The following is a 17,657-nucleotide window of genomic DNA, read 5'->3' as shown; positions in this document are numbered from 1 at the left end:
AACAGTACCAGCTGTTGTCAATATGTCACATGTTAGCTAAGTCAAAAATGTGAAGTCTATAATGTGCAATACCTTTATCATGCAGGAAGTTGAGAGCAAGACTGATCTCTGCTGCATAGAAACGAGCATGTTCTTCTGGAAGGCGACGTTGCCTCTGCATGTGGAACATCAGGTCACCTCCACGTACAAACTCAATAACAAAAAACAACCGACTCGGTGTTTGGAAACACGAGTGCAGGCCTACCAAGAAGGGATGGTTTGATGCTGTTTCAAACACATGCTTCTCTGTTTGCACCCAGTCAATATCCTGCAAGAAAGATTTTAAGTCTTCAAGTAAAGAGAGATGCAAGACTAAGTTCGTACTCTCATTATCATTCTCTTACTAAGTAGAACATGACCATTAACATATAATGCATAACTTATGAGTGACAAGAAGTATACCTGTAGAGAGCAAACATGGAAATTCCTGGATGGAACAATATGCAAAGTATGGGAAAGGAACCATTCACCTAAAGCAGACTCACGTGTGGCACACAGACATGTGTAGAAGAAAACAGTGTTCACTAGCTTTTGAGCTCTAGATCTGTCTCTAGTAGAAATTACCGAAATTCACACACGACCACAAAAACACCCAAATGCACACTACTGCACTAGCTGCAACAATGATTACTGATTACTGAGAGCAGTTGCCTGGGCTGATGGATGAGGGGAGGGAGTAGGGAAGGACACGTTAGGCAAGGAGGGGGTAGTGAGGTAATGCGAGGCAAAAGTGAATAGCTAGATGTCTCAGCAGCTGAACAACAGGATGAAAGGAGTTCTGCCAGAAAGACTAAATAAGGCAGAAAGAGGGATAGACTGGTTGGGTTGTTGGTTGGTTGGTTCGGGGGAGAGGAGCAAATAGCAAGGTCATTAGGGAAGGGTGGGGAAGGAATACGGCTATGCCCTTCAAAGGAACCATTCCGGCATTTTCCTGAAGCGATTTAGGGAAATCACGGAAAACCTAAATCAGGATGACTGGACACGGGTTCGAACCATCGTCCTCCCAAATGCGAGTCCAGTGTGCTAAGCCCTGTGGCACTTCATCCTTGTTCGGTAGGAGGAGAGGGAGATGGGGAGGGGGAGGCAGACATACATATATACTTACGTTTTTTTTGTATGCACATGGAGGGGTCAGGGAGTAAAAGTCGTGGGAGAAGGCAGCACATTATTGGACATGGAAGGAGTAGTGATTTGGCATGCTTCTGCTAAAACAACTTCAAATGATATTAGTATTTGATAAGTAAAAATAATGAAGTATTAAACACATCAGATTTACTATTTTCCACTATTATCACACAATATGTCAGAGTTCATAGTGTTTAATACTTTCTATCTTAATACGGCCATTAGAAGGAGAATAAATTATGTTCTCAGGCCAATATTAACCACTGAATTATTACTTGACATTTTATTAAAAAACTCTACAAATGTAATTCATACCACTGATGGAAGGCATAAAGCATGTGACATTTTGCACATGGAACAGGTGACAGTTTTCGAAACAGTCGTGCTGTTGGTGAGCTTGATACGAAGACATGTATTTATGGAACTATATGAGAGCTGGAAGAGGTGGAGACTGACATGCGGGAAGGTGGCTCATTGAATTCAGAAGAACTAGTTGGGACACACTTGGGAATAGGTGTTGAGGTTATGCATGCAAAAAGAAAGGTTGTCTTTTCCATGTATCCAGATTATGACAATCTCATTAATGAATCTGAACCAGACAATGGGTTTTAGGTGTTGACTGGATAGGAGGGATTCCACCAGATGGTCCAAACGTAAGTCAGCATAGAATGGTGTCATGCAAGGACCCATGAGAGTACCACAGAATTATTTATAGATTTGGCCTCGAAAAGTGAAATAACCGTAGGTCAGCATGTGGTTGGTCATGGGGATTATGAAAGATGGTGTGGGTTTGGTATCAGGGGGATGCTGGGAAAGTTAGTGTTCCATGGTCACAATGCAGCAGGGCTGGAGGATGCTGCTGATCAAGGACGTTACAACCAGAGTGACAGGAACTGTGATTTTGTTTGTGAATATGTGTACTTTTTCTGTTACATAAGTCTATGTGCCACACATCCGTCTTCTATAGGTGAGTGCCAGCCTATGTCATTTTCACTGTTGGTTTTACCTCTCACACATACATTGGAATAAAAGACTATGTGATGTTACAGGAAGACAGAGTTGAGTTGCATGTGAACACCTTGAGCACTGCATACCTCATCATCAGTGACGAGTGCCTTCTTAATAACCTTCATAGCATATATACGACGTGTCTTCTTCAGTTCAACCATAAGAACTTTGGCGTAGCTCCCACGACCAATAACACGAATCAGCTCGAAATCATTAAGGGAGTACTGTCTTTGTGATCCTGGCTCCAGAGACTCCTCATCAGCTGCAAAACACACAATAGTTAATTAAATCATGGAACTGGACATGTAATCAAGCATGTATACAAAAGTTTTGAAATTAATGCATCATACTGGAGAAACCATAGTCTAAAGACTTATAAGGAGAGGCCACCATGTTCAGATCGGGAATTTACTTGAAACTTTGTACACTTTTATTAGTCCATTAGGACAACGTAATGTGCAAGTAGTAAGGCATTCTATTTAGGCAATTTGAAGAAAATCACAAGGGAAGATTTGAGTGGAGAGGATGTACCAGTGGACTGACACTTGAGCACAAGATGGTGGTGATCAAGTGGTTAGTGTCAGAGATGTTTTGCAGCAGCATTATGCATTGGATCTTTACGACATTCATTAACTGCAGTAGTCAATGAACATTGAGACACATGCATTTTTGCAGTAAAAATGTATATTTCGTGATTTTCAAAAAATTTACATGTACACCATTCATCCTTGCTATATTAGCAAGGTCTCATCATTACACAAGTCAGCTGCTGAAGGGGGCCTGTTTCTGTTTCTGCAGGCCTAGGTGCCCAGGTGCAAAGCAGTTCCATGCATATTGGCTGCAGGTAGAGAGGATTTTGTATATCACAACAGTCATGGATTTTTTGGAAAACTTCAAACATTCTGTCTTTTACTTGTCAGCAGTTACGTTGTAATATTTAAAATTAGTAAACAGCCAAATAACTCTGGAAATAAATAGAAGTTAACATAAATACACATATTTTCTCATTATATTACTTTTCAAATTCCATATATGAACCAATATGACCAATGTTGAGAAACATAAATGGGAAAAAAGTAAGAGCAGGACTCAATCCAGTGATCCACTAATTATGGAGGTCTGTCACTAACCTCTTGACCATTGCCTTCTCAAAGCAGCAACACACTGGCTCATACTCAGTGTGCAGAACTACTCTTGTGATGTTCTTGAAACTGCTTAAGTACTTACTTATTTACTTACTACTTGCACATTATCTTGTCCTAATGGACTACTAAAAGTGTACAAAGTTTGAAGTAAATCCATAATTCTAATGTCGTGGGCTCCCCTTGTCAGAACAAAACATGTACCTAAACTTCTTAAAATGTTCAAACTGTACCATAGCTGAAGTACAACATAAAGAAAGAAAGAATAGTGAACTTCCAGTTTTTGAAGCAGCATTTCTTCCCTCTACTCTAAAAGCTGATATGAGCGGTATAGAATATAGTCGGGGAGAAGTAAAAATTGTGAAGAAATCAAAGTGAGCTAGAAATTCTAGATGACATACAAATACAAGAACGAATGAGTTCCACTCCTGGTAACTGCTAAATAAATGCTTTTATTCTGCTTGCTGCATTTCTGTTATCTCCAATCTTCATTCTGTAATTACAAAACAGCAGTCTCATCAAAGATTATTACACATTCAAAGCAAACTGAATACGCTCAAATTATGTAGCTTTCAAAAACCTGCAAGTTATTGTCATTCCAACAATAACATCAGAAGATTAAACTAAGTCTCAAAATTTACATCTTAAATTTCCACTGCTTAAAAGTAAGTATAGAAAGAAAATGTAAAGACAAAATAGAGAAGCTGATTAAATTAATGCTAGCCAATCAGAATCATGCATCAGAGAGAGAGAGAGAGAGAGAGAGAGAGAGAGAGAGAGAGAGAGAGAGAGAGAGAGAGGGAGAGCACAGGAACCCATAAAATTTATTTGTTACTCTGTGTTCTACAATGACACACATTTCTGATGTGTTATCATTACTCAGATAAAATTTTATCAGCTTATATTCTCTCAGCATTTACAAATTAGTAAGTTACTCCATAAGTGTGAAACAATATAATCTCTTTGCACAAAGCTGCTGACATTCCTCGCGTGCCAACTCACTGGTTACAGTAAATTATAAAATTCAGGAAAAAAAGAAATAAATTAAATATATGACACTTCTTAAAAGTAACTAAAATGATGGTTTCATTATGACACAAAATTTCTTGTATGGATTCATAAATGTATGGGTGCGTAACAAACTGTAATTAAGATGAACACAACATAATTTTCAAACACGTGCAGCTCTTAATTAAAGACTCTGAGGTGGAGCCACCCTAAAATATATATTAAAATAAATTTCTCAATAATGTATTGCAGAATTGAAATTATCAGAATGCATTTCACATACTCCCCAAGTTGATTTAAATAACACATTTCAACATTTTTGGAACCATTAATATGCGATACCAAGCGATGCTTCTTGAACACATAGTAGTTAGTCTTCAGGCTGTGCCTTGGAATGCCACTTAGCTCTATGTAGCAGCAGTTTGGGGGCATGGCTTCCCTGAAATACAGTCCTTAGGGGCATCCTGAAGGCCCTGGTGTTTCAGTCTAAGGGTGTCCTGCCAATCTGCACACTATTTTCACATTCCACTGCTTACATCAAAAGGAAATGAACAGAGTTGGTGAAACTTCACTATAGAACCCCTGTTTCTGTATAACTCTATTAAGCTTTCATTGTCAGTAAAAACACTATCAAAACAATAATACTATTATTGTTTTGATAGTGTTTTAGACAGTTTTTTTTCCTTTCTGCCATTGGTTATTCAGTCTACAGTTGGAATATGTTTGCAAATGTTCTGCCAGAGTGCACTTGGGTATGGTAGCATACATATCACTTTGAAGGAAAAGTGCACAAAATATAATCTGTGTGCAAAATACATACTGTTACTTTAGTTTACTTGCTTGCTTACAGTGGGTAATGTCCATTATTAGCAAGTTTGTTTCTCTGAGTGTATTATGCACAAGTTTACCGAGTTTTCTATTTTGTGAGTTTTGAAAACAACACAATATGAATACAGTGTGTAATTTATCAAGTAAAATTCTGGAACATATGGTTAGGGTGGAAATAAAGTAAGTTGGTGCACCCAGATCTGATTCAAACATGAACCAAGAAGAAAAACAGGCAAGGGTATACAAGCAGTTTTAACAGGCTAAAGTATAAAATGCAGCTTAGTGGTTGTGTGTGCTATATCACTTCAAATGCATATTTTCTTAATATGACAAATACAGTGAGTGATCCCTGAGGTCATGACAACATTGCTGTTTCCTCAAGAGAATTCATGAACGCCAGGGTTTGAGCACACAAAACATGAAACATTTGAAATTTAGAAATGAAAATACCGAGAATATTAAGCATGCAGTTGCAGTTGTTATGGCATAAAGTCAAGCACCGGCATGCCAGTCTGGAATGACAGAACAGAGAGGGCTGTGAAAAGACGTCAGCCAATTGCACACTGACCGACCCCCCTCCAGGAGGACAACGCAACAGCAGCAGCCTCTATGCAAAGAGGACATAAGCGCTGAACCCGACTGGTCATTGTCTAGTTCTACAGCAGCTTGAAGACTAGTGTTTTGTACAGCAGTGACTTACGAATTATTTATACTGAAGAAACTTTATCATTTTGTATATTGCCCATTGCTTGCGACACTTCTATGTACAAGTCAAAGTTAAGTATTGTCATTTAATTTTTTTGTAATAAAACCCATCAATATGATTTGCTTGAATTTTTGTCTAGCGATCCGAAAAAGCAGATTTCCTAGACACCTCACATTCAATGACTACGCAAGATTAAACACCAGTAAAGAGCTCTCCAAATCATGTCTTTTACTGAGATTTGTTGCGGTAAACTGTCGGAAAATGTTATTCAGGGACATGCCAGAAATTATCACGCAAAGCAAGAAAATCTAGTTAACATGGGCTCCGAAATTCACACCGTAAGTCCACTTCTGCATCTTCGATAACTCCGAAATGAATTTCTTCTACTGTAAGCCCTTTCCTTTTCATATTTTGAGAGCTGGTAGTCTGGACCAAAACAAGACAAGAAGTCCAGTAAACACGGGCCCTGAAGTGCATACCTTAAGGGCTGTCAACTTCAATTATATGAAAAGCATCTCTTCTACTGAACAAGTGCTTGTAGGGTTTAAGGTATGCATTTTACAGCCCATGTTTACTCGACTTTCTTGCTACAAATGATCGTTCCTGTCACATCTTCGAATATGCACCATTCCTCCTGGGACACCCCGTATATGTTGGCCGAAAGCTGTGGTTGTTTAGGTGCCTGTTTTCAGAGGTGCTGTATCATTTTGTGATTACAGACAATCAATTACCATAATGCATTTTGAAACATCTATAAAAACTAACAATGAGTTTTCCAAATTTCTGTGTAGAATGCCTCACATTGGAAAGACGCAGTGAATGCCTCTCATTTATGACAGAAAAACAGGGGGGCGCGCACGTGCCTGCCTGCCCACCTGCACCACAACAACTCCTATAGCAACACTTCCACTGTAGTGATTACTTAATAGTATTCAAATGAATCCAATAATTATACATTCACTAATATGAATACTTACTCTTTGTTGGATCTTCAACAGGGACAGAGTCTGATGTAAGATCTAGTGGTGGTTCTGGAAATTCTTTCAAATCTGGTAACAGCTCTGATGTAGGTGTACCTGTGAAATGAAATTTCACTATAATTTCACTACCATAAAACAAAAATAATTTGTTTTTCATAGTACTACACTTGGTCTACAATAAAATAGTGAACATAATTTACCCCTTAATGATTCATATCTAGTATCCGTTCTGAAGAATCAGCAGGTGATATGTTATAAAATTACCTATCTAGCAGGTTTGCCCATAAGACATCAATTGTTAACTGACCAGATTTAAGTATTAGGAGATGCTTAAACAAATACTGAACCATACAAACAATAAAATACGCTATCAATATCCCCCTGCTTTTCCTCATTTGTGGTGATGAAAAAAATTCTTGCGACCTGACAACATGAAATTTATCATGCTTGAAAGCTTAATAATCACAGTTTTGTCTGCATTAAATTTTAATTCAAATGTGTGGAAAAAATTTCACGTCTTACTGATTGTCGGGGTTTCTCCATTGTGCTCCTCCTTAACAATGGGCTCAACTTGCTCACTGCTGCAGGGCTTCTGCACCAACTTGTGGCATTTCTTGTGCACCAAGAGCTTGCACTGGATGCACTTGAAGCCTTGGCGCCCCAGACCCCAAATACGATCTTGACAAAAGGCACAAAACGCTCGCTGAAAAAGTCAAAGAACTTGCCCTATAACAGTTGCAATCCATAACCACAAACTGTGGAAACTGCCAGTGGCATCTATAGAACAGAAATAGATGTTTTCTGGAAACACTAAATTCTAACAAATAAAAGAAAGGCCAATAACTTCACATACAGTCTAAAAACAAGACTTAAAGGAAACAGGAATTCTTTTGTGCTTATAGATGTTCCTCGCTTAGATGTTCAGAAGTTCTTTCTCTGACTTACTGAAGTTTTCCTTATCAACCTCCGCCTCTGCCAATTACAACTCTCACTTAAGAAAAGAGGGCAAACAGAACAAGGATGGAATCTTTTAATACAATTTAAATACCTAAAAGAAAATTATGTACAATTATACACTTACTTAAAAGAAATTTGTTAGCTGCTTCTGTTCTTTTAGTCTGTAATTTACACGTTTTCACTGTTCCCTCTAAAGTAATAGTTTTATGAACATTTATTTTCAACAAAGTCTATCTGTGGGAATATTTTTATTGACAGTTTATCTGATTTGCTCCACATGCTGTTAAAAAGTTGAGCAGCTTGGATTTTCTAAATATATGATCTTCGCCTTTTAAATTGTTGTAAAATATGGTCTGAGGTATGTCAAACTAATTCACTGTCCTAGTTTGCAAATTATCACCTTCTAAAAACTGTGCAATTTTTAGCTGACCACCTAAAGAAAGCAGTTTCATGTTTTGCTTAAATATTCTTCAGTAACTTACACTTGCCAACCAATTAATTTTTGTTTCTTAAAAGGAGACCACACAATAACCAAATTTTTGTATTTTTTTTTTTATCCTCATGATAAATTAAGTCCAGAACTTAAATATCAATTGCCAACCTGTTCGATACAACTCTACATTTACATCTACATATCTACTCTGCAAATCACACTTAAGTGCCTGGTAAAGGATTCACTGAATCACCTACACGCTAATTCTCTATTATTCCACTCTCGAACAGCAAGCAGAAAAAACAAACATACATATCTTTCAATGCACACTCTGATTTCCATTATTTTATTATGAGTATCATTTCTCCCTGTTTATATCAGTGTCAACACAATATTTTCGCATTCAGAGGAGAAAGTTGGTGACTGAAATTACGTGAGACGATCCCACCACAACGAGGTCCCACACCAAATCCTGTATTATGTCCATGATGCTCTTCCTCCTTTCTCGATGTACTCTTTTAATTCTATCTGGTAAGGATCCTACACCATGCATCAGTACTCCAACAGAGGATGGACAAGCATAGTGTTGGCAGTTTCTATAGTATATCTGATGCATCTTCTGAGTGTTCTGCCAATAAAATGAACTTTTGGTTTGCCTCCCCCACAACATTTTCCATGTGTTCTTTCAAATTTAAGTTGTTCGTAATTTTAATTCCTAAGTGCTTAGCTGAATTTACAGCCTTTAGATTTGGCTGATTTATCATGTAACTGAAGTTTTAATGGATTCATTTCAGCACTCATTTGGTTGACCTCACACTTCTTATTATTTATGACCAATTGCCAGTTTTCTCACCATACAGATCTCACACCAAAATCTTTTTCCAATTGGTTTCGATCTTCTGATGACTTCACTGGATGATAAACGACAGCATCATATGAAAACAACCTATAACGGTTGCTCAGATTGTCTCCCAAATTGTTTATATAGGTAAGGAATAGCATAGGGCCTATAAAACTACCTCTGAGAATGCCGTAAGTCACTTCTGTTTCTGTCAATGGACCATTCCCTTCAAGGTAACTCAAAATGTTCAGACAGAATGTGTGTTCCAATATCCTGCTGCACATCAACATTAATGATATGGGCCTAGAATTTAGTGGATCATTCCTATTGCCCTTCTCAATATTGGTGCGACCCACGCAACTTTCAAGTCTTCTCTCTCATAAAGTCTCACGAAAATTGACTTTTAAGTTTTCTGAGTGCCTTTAAATACTCTAAAATGAGATCATTAGTTTAAATGAGTATTGTGGCTCTGTGGTAGAATGCTTGCCTGCCATATGGGTGGCACAAGTTCAGCTCCTAGAGTGGTAGTATTTTAAACATAGATCCAAGTTCTGTGAAGAGTTGATTACACAAAGATGAAAAAATTTTATTTGTAATTATTTTTAATTTACACAATCTTTATTAACCATCTTTTATACAAGATCAGTAATAAAGAATTTATATCTGTACATGAGAACTGGTTGTTTTTGCACAATATGTAATAAGAAAAATGAGGACTGGCATTTTTCATAAAAATGAGGATTAGGTAGATGTCATTCAGAATATATTTGATGAATTTCATATTTAAATGTTTTAGGTATTCAAACAGAAACGAAAAACAGAAAAATGATGACCAAAAAGGCTCAAACCAGCGATCCAGCAATTATCAGTCTCAAATGCTATCTATTTTTTCCCATCTTTATGTATTTTGCACTTTACAGAAATGCTCATTGAACATGCACCATTCCCGAAGGATTTGCATCAGCCAGGAATCAAAAACAAATCATCCACTTGTCAACCCAGCATTCTACCACACAGTGGCACTACTTGTCAAATAATGGTATCAGAAATCATTTACAGTGTGTAACATTCCCAAATGTGTATCAATAACTGAACATTCCATCAATCCATAGATTTATAATTTAACTAGATTCAAAAATTTAAGACAAAAAGCATATAAATATACAGTTATTTCAAATTCTGGATAAAATTATTGTGCAGGTAAATTGGTTGTTTCCTTCTAACTCCTTCAAGTTTTCTGAGTGCCTTTAAATACTCTAAAATGAGATCATTAGTTTAAATGAGTATTGTGGCTCTGTGGTAGACTTATGAGGATGGAAGTTAATGGGGTCGCACTGATGAGAAATACTATTCCCACTTACAGAGGTCTGTATCTTCTCCATTAGAGAGTTTTTAACAGGCTGAAAACGAAAGGAAGTGGGAGTTAGTCCCACTTACAGAGTCTTTTTTTTCCCTCAGTTTCCTATATTGTTATAAGTACTATTTATTTAAAGAACCAAATTAAATTTACATTCTCTCTCTCTCTCTCTCTCTCTCTCTCTCTCTCTCTCTCTCTCCCACCCCCAATCTCTCCAACCTCTTTCTCTCAAGCATCATGTCCCTAGCTTATATGCTCCTTCCCTTGTGCTCTCTTAAGCAAATAAACTAGAATGTATTTTTTTAATGAATTGTGTTTCTTTCAGTATATCCGGTTATTATGTTCTAAAACATCCCTGGAATGTACACAACTGTGAGTGGGAAGATGTGAGAGTATAAATCTTTAGTTACTGGATGAACTTCCAGTGCTGGACAATATTACCACAGAATAAAAAACTAAATACAATCTTTAAAGGGCTGATAACTGTTCACAATAATGTAAGTTTCTGCAGTAGCATGTCAGTTGGAAGTAATGCCTCATAGATTCAGGTTCACTCAAGACGATTATCTTGGCGGCTCGCGCATGCCCGCCCAGACGCGAGAGATTGCTACGTTGCCAGTTACACGCACCAAGAGAAGCAGCGCCATAGTATAGTTCGCAAACTTACATTTAGGGGGGAGCGCTCAGTTTATGAAGTAAAGCCACCACGGCCACATTAACCCTTTCGCTGCTACAGAGACGTGCTCCCCGCACTCCATGCTGTGCGCGATTTTGTCATCACTGCACTGCTCGCCTGTGCAGACACACAGTGTTGCGACTGCTTTGACACACTTATCATTCGATTTCACGAAAACTATTTGGCCCAAAAATTTGATTTTTATTCATCTTCTTGACTGATACCTTCCCCCCATAAATTACTTAATTTTGTTTTGATGTTCAACGCAGTTATTGTGCAGCATTAAATGCAGTAAACCATTGCACGAAATTTTGAAGAGTTTGCAGAGGTAAAAGTCCACAGCATATACTTTCCGTATGGTCGAGTTTAGTTGCCACTAGAAATTTCAAATAATTACATTCAAACGAATAAAATTCATGAGCTAAGACACTTCGATATTGTTTTAAATAAAGAAAATATTAAACTCCACACAAGGTTTGAACTCAGAACCTTTTACTTGGCAGCAAAACACCTTAACGATTACGCTAACGCAGCTCGTCAATCAACGTTATTCCTGGAGGACTTTAAAGCATCACGCAAAATACTGACGAACACTGTTGGTATGACTTCGAATTATTCACGTTTCGTCGAAGTACAATAGGAAATAAACAATTACCGCTGTTCTTTATTGCGAAAAAGTGATTAGTGATAATGAATTTCCTTGATATCACCTGAATTAGGAGGCTTATCGCTTGTTTTGTTCAATTAATTAATAGAAGATGAAGTAATTGGTATAAAGAATGCTTTTTCCAAACTTTCTTTTATAGAAAGCCTGCAATCAAGACATTGCATTTGTTCAATTACTTTATTTATGACTGAACGTTTCTAAAACTGAAGACACTTGTCCGTGCTCTGCACTGCAGTCGAGCTCTGGCAACGTCGTTCTCTGTTCATTGGCTGACTATGTTTTGTGATGTCAGATGCCCAGAACGAACCTAAACTCGGCCGCTGCCGTAAATGACGCGCACTTTAGTTGAAGAATCTGTCTTGCATAACTTCACAGTGAAATACAGCATGTGTGGAATACAATACCAGTGGACATCATTTCAGTGAAGTTTTGGAGGAAATTTATGTGAATAAAATAAACAGTCCTTGGTAATTAAGCTCCTGAAATTATTATCCTAGCATAAAATTTTGTTGTATAGTGTACACAAAGTTTATAAAATGTGTCAATGCCTTGAGAAACTTTCAGAACCAACAGAAAACTTAAAGCAGTGTTGATGGACAGTGCTCCAGGTTCAGTCTTGCTACTCTTCTGACTCAGCATGTGAGATTACACAGTTTTGTGCTTTAGCTGTGTGGTTTCTGGAGCAATTTGATACATTCACTCTAAACAGAAGCAGGCAAATCTTGCACATGTAACTCATGCTGAAGTACAGCCTTCCACAACTTAACCACAAGGGAACAAATCTGACATAACTGTATTGCTCTATGCTCAACACATATCTGTGTGATGTACAGTTAGTAGAAAAGTGATAATTAATTCACCGACAGTTCTGCCATGAAAAGAAAATGAAAACTCAGCTCAGTCAACAAAACTAACTGCGACTTGCCATGACTTGACAGATATTTTTTATAAAGTGCCAGTCATTATCTACAGAGACAATTATGATTGTGAAAAACCACTTAGAAATCTCTTTGCATCCTGTAATGGCATTTCCATCCATTGCCTGAGAATGTATTAAATAGAACAACTGTGACAGTGATACTGCTACCAGAGAGACTTTGCATCAAGATTATGTAAAGCTGTTCAAGTATCAAATGATGAATAAAACAATACTCATAAATATGTAATAGATACTGCACCATTTCAGAAAAACCTTGTGTTGACAGATAAACAATGGTGGTCAGCAAAAGTATCTGCATCCATGGAGGATATTTCAGAAGAACGACAAAATATTTTGGTGTCTGATGCAAATTTTGTTTATAGCACCTTCACTTCTAAAGAATGGCAGGCTGTATTACATGAAACCATTCAATTTTATTGCAAATTGCATTATCAGCAAAATAGATTTGCAACTGCAGATAAAATTTCATGGATTCCAGTAAGTGAACTACAAACGAGAAAGAATTTGAGGTTTGAGTAAAGGTACAAAATATAAAAGGCATAGTAATAATCCAAGTCTAATAGAGTGTGATACACGTTCAATTATATCAGTAGACAATGATCCAATCTGCGAGGAAATCTGCTGGTCTACAATTCTAGTACAACAAGACTCATAATATGCTGCACCATATTTCTGTTATAACTAGTGCATTTCCACAGAAATCATTTTGTAACAAGGTACACCAACGAAGTATTGACTCTATGTCCGCACATGACGTGAAAAAAATTGGATTCTGAAAAGGAAGGCGACAAGATTATGATTTAACATGCTGCTGTCAACAACGTCTCTGGAGATGGAGTACAAGCTCAGACTGGGCAAGGAGGGGAAGAAAATTGGTAATGTCCTTTTGAGAAATGACAGAAACCAAGGAAAATCTAAGTCTGTATGACCAGATAAGGATTTCAGTCTCAGTCCTTCCAAATGGAAATTCAGTAATGTAATCACTGCAACACATCACTCATTTTGGATTCTGGGTGTGAAGCATAAGAGACTTCTCACTATAATGCACAATGGTATGTAACATATGCACTTCAGATTTATAACTCATACAGCTCTCTTGTGCGCCTGTACTGATAGCACATTACAAGAAAAAAAAGAGTGGCATAATCTTCAAAATATTCTATAATCACAAAAAAAAAGAACCTCTTTAACTTACTCGATTAAACCGCTTCGCCTGGAAGATGTGTCCATTGACCCGGTACAACTTCCTCCATCTCCGAGCACCTCGTCGATATATACTCCCTGGAAAAAGAGGTAAAAGATCCATTACCAGCTGCCAAACAAATATAATACAAAATACTTTATTGAATATCAATAATTTAAATGTTAATGCAAGAAATTTACACATCAGTGTGAGCATGTGCCACATTTAACAAAGTGAATAACAAAATTTTATGAGAAAAGTTATAGGCGTACTTCACCGAGGTAAACGAAAAGCAACACCAGCATTAGTATCAACAAAAATTTACTACAAAGTAACAGAGGAATTAAAACTACATTAATCAGGAAATATTACAGAATTTTCTGTAAACAGCACTCCACAGCTACAACATATTAAAAGAATGGCATTCAAAAACCACCAACAGTTGCTGTATTGTGAATTTATCTGTTCACAACCAGTTTCAGTCTTGCAACTATCTTTGAATCATGTATACATTTACACAATATTAAAGGGAAGTTCCCAGGTGTCAAGCACATAATTATCATCCACTGTATCCATTGCAGCATCTGTCACTTATGCACACTGCCACTGAATTTATTTTAGCAACTAAGAAAAAAATGTTTAAGTGACACACGCTGTAAATGATGATAATTATGTACTTGGTACCAAGGAGCCTTCCTTTAAACTGATGTAATAATATTTGTGACTTGGAGATGTTCACTTGACCAAAACTGGATGTTGATTAATGAACTCTCCTTACAGGGGTTTTTGGTGGTTTTGTGATGCCATCTTATGGCAGACTGACTCGAATCAGTTGTCATTACTTATCCAATGGTGCCCCAACCTCATAAGTTGCTATGTTTTATCTGCTGTGACACAATGGTGTCAATAGAAAGACATATTAAGGGTAGAGAGCATTGATCTTCCAAGGGCACGATGACCATACATGCTCTAAAAAAAAAGAGTATGAGTACTCAATTTTATCTTATCCTCTATATACTCTTCACTTTTCCTTCATTTACATGTGGTGAACTTTTTTGCATTCCCCATTCTCACAACATTGAACATACTTTGGATTCAAAGTTGGCAGCAATAATTTCATTTGTTTTTGACAGAAAACAGAACCAGCTGGCATTGATGCCAATTATTAAATTTATGTACAGCCAACCTGATCTCACTTACCACTGAATATTATTGCTTCATTCTTTTGATCCTATATGCCATGTTTATATTGATGGGAACTGATTTAGCATATTGCGTGACACTGTGGCATACTGAGTTCACAGTACATGTGATGGTCTATGTGGGTCTTCGTTAAATTACTTTGCATTTGTGACTTGTATGATTATCTTTATTAAATCTTTGCCACCCCCTCCCTGACCACCACCACCACCACCACCACCACCACCACCACCACCACTTGTGGGCTGTGTATTATCTACTAGTGAACAACTACTCAGTGCAAAAACTGAAATGGCACGTTGGAAATTAATTTTTGAGAGTGACTATCCTGGAATAAAGCAAATTACAGATTATGACTGCGAGACTAAATGTGCCACCTGCAATGTAGTTTTATCAATTCAGAACAAAGGGAAGCATCATATTGAGCAGCATTTAAATACACCACTGCATAATCTAAAAGTAAAACAAAGAAACCAGGTTAGAAACAGTGTTTTGGGCAAAACAACTGTTTTCTGAGAAGCTGATATTGCACCACATAGACATCATATGGTCATATTCTAATGTTGCCCATAATCAACAGTTTCAAACTGTGGACTGTACAAACGCTCTTCTCAAAAAGTCATGTCATCAACGAATTTTTGTTGCAAGGACTAAATCAGAAGCTAACATTATGAATGTTCTGAATAACTGGTTTGAAGAAATGTTAAGAGACGAGTTTAAATCAGAAAATTTCATTGGAGTAGCACGTGGTGCATTAAATCGGAATGACAAGAATATGCTTCCTGTTTTGATTAGACTCTGCAAATTTTCCAGCCTGACTGGTAACATAAATACTCATGTAAACATGAGGCTTCTGTGAGTAGGCATTCTTCCAAATGATACTGCCAATATCGTTGTGGAATGTGTTCAATCTGTTCTAATATGTTATATGCTGGAAGGAAGAACTTTTGCTTATGTCACAGATACCTCATCTTTCAGTTTTAGCGCTCTTACAAATACAGGTCAAGGTAACGAGTACACAATATACTGGAAAAGACATTTAAGAACAATATGCTGACAGTAGCATGTGTTATTCATAATCCACTGGAATCTGCAAGGTGAAGGCAATACCCGTTTACACCAACAACATCAGTTACAAGATATATGATCACTTTGACATTTGTAATGTCGTAATGTGTAAATAAGCTGAAAGAATTCTGTGACTACTGGAATTCAGTAACAGCAAGTGCTGCAACATGGGAAGACTCACTGGATCTCTCTCTCTCTCTCTCTCTCTCTTTCCCATGGTGGAATTTATCGAAGTCCACACATTACAAGAAAAATAATGCAAATGTTCATTTATATGACACAAGAAATGAAGGCCAGCTGAGAAGTCTACAGCACAGACTGTGAGCTGTGGAAAAATGTCCTCGATACTCAGGTGTACAAGTCGTAAAGCATCTTCCGAAGAGTCTACAGGACAGTAAGAGCGAAAGGACATTCCAGAAACTTCTAAAAGATTACTTAATGGAAAAAATAATTGTGTAGTAGAGAAGTATATGTAAAGAATGAGGACTACTGTTACTACTTTTATGAATTCACTGTAATCAACTGAAAAGATTGTAGTATGATGTATGTAAATAACATGTATGCTGTTTTGTATTTTAATATGTAGGCTAAATATCTTAAAATATTAGGTTAAGTTGACCTGTTCTATATTACAGGTACACACACAGTACATAATGTACCAATCTAACTGGACCAAATAAAAAATCAATCTATCTATCTATCTATCCTAAAATTGTCTGAATCATTAAAGAGATACATTTTCCGTAATATGGGCTTCCCAATAACTTCAAAAAAGTTCTTTGAGGAAGGCATTGAACTGTGGTTTCTGTTTATTCATGCACAACTTAAATTGTTCGGGAGTTTTCTTACACAAATAAAGAGGGACTACATTACTGTAACTGAAGATGCAACAGAATATAACAATTTAATTCCGACTTCAGAAGGTAGGCAAATGAAAACATTTATTCTACTTACAGTCACAGCACTGTAGAACACATTAGTAAAGAATGGTGTTGTCTGTAGAACTCAGTTTCAGGAAACTTTCAGGGCATTCTACGAAGAGTGTGTCCTATACCCAAAAATTGGTCTAAACATTTTATTAAAGGTATGCTGGAACTAAGGAAGTTGCTTTTAAATTCTGTTGTAACACACATACATGCTCTGAACTGTACAAAAACGTTACTAAGTGCCATGATGTTGAAAACACTATTTCTGATATGTACTGTTCCATGAAGTGAGTAACAAAAGAACACTTGGGAATCCCCAAGAACCAATAATTTGAGTCTTCAGAAAAGATGGGAAATTATCCTACAATGCTTGATGCAGGCTGAGTGTAAGTTAAATGAAGAATTCAAGAGGTTTGTGGAGTTCACTTTTGCTATTCCAGGAACCAGTGTAGACTGTGAAAATGTGTTCAGTGTTACCTCAAAATAATGGTCATCTGAAAAAAGTTGACTTTCGATGCAGACAATGAGAAGTGTGATGAAAATGAAAACTAGTTGTAACTATAATTTTCACAA

The 17,657-nt window shown here is 37.0% G+C and overlaps 1 protein-coding gene across 5 annotated transcripts in view; it reads right to left on the bottom strand.

The window, feature by feature from the left end:
* Positions 1-17,657, bottom strand: part of LOC124775093 (atypical protein kinase C) — a 759,938-nt gene that overhangs the window by 178,396 nt on the left and 563,885 nt on the right. For all 5 annotated transcript variants that reach the window (XM_047249906.1, XM_047249905.1, XM_047249907.1 and 2 more), the window contains 5 exons: positions 13,903-13,988; positions 7,359-7,539; positions 6,834-6,932; positions 2,259-2,434; positions 73-307 (listed from right to left, as the gene is read on the bottom strand). In XM_047249906.1, the coding sequence (XP_047105862.1) occupies positions 73-307; positions 2,259-2,434; positions 6,834-6,932; positions 7,359-7,539; positions 13,903-13,988 (777 nt within the window). The remainder of the gene's footprint in view (positions 1-72; positions 308-2,258; positions 2,435-6,833; positions 6,933-7,358; positions 7,540-13,902; positions 13,989-17,657) is intronic.

The sequence above is a fragment of the Schistocerca piceifrons genome, chromosome 2 (assembly GCF_021461385.2).
Source record: "Schistocerca piceifrons isolate TAMUIC-IGC-003096 chromosome 2, iqSchPice1.1, whole genome shotgun sequence".
Classification (NCBI taxonomy): domain Eukaryota; kingdom Metazoa; phylum Arthropoda; class Insecta; order Orthoptera; family Acrididae; genus Schistocerca; species Schistocerca piceifrons.
The sequence above is the reverse complement of the archived record's forward strand: the minus strand, read 5'-3'. Positions and strand labels throughout refer to the sequence as shown.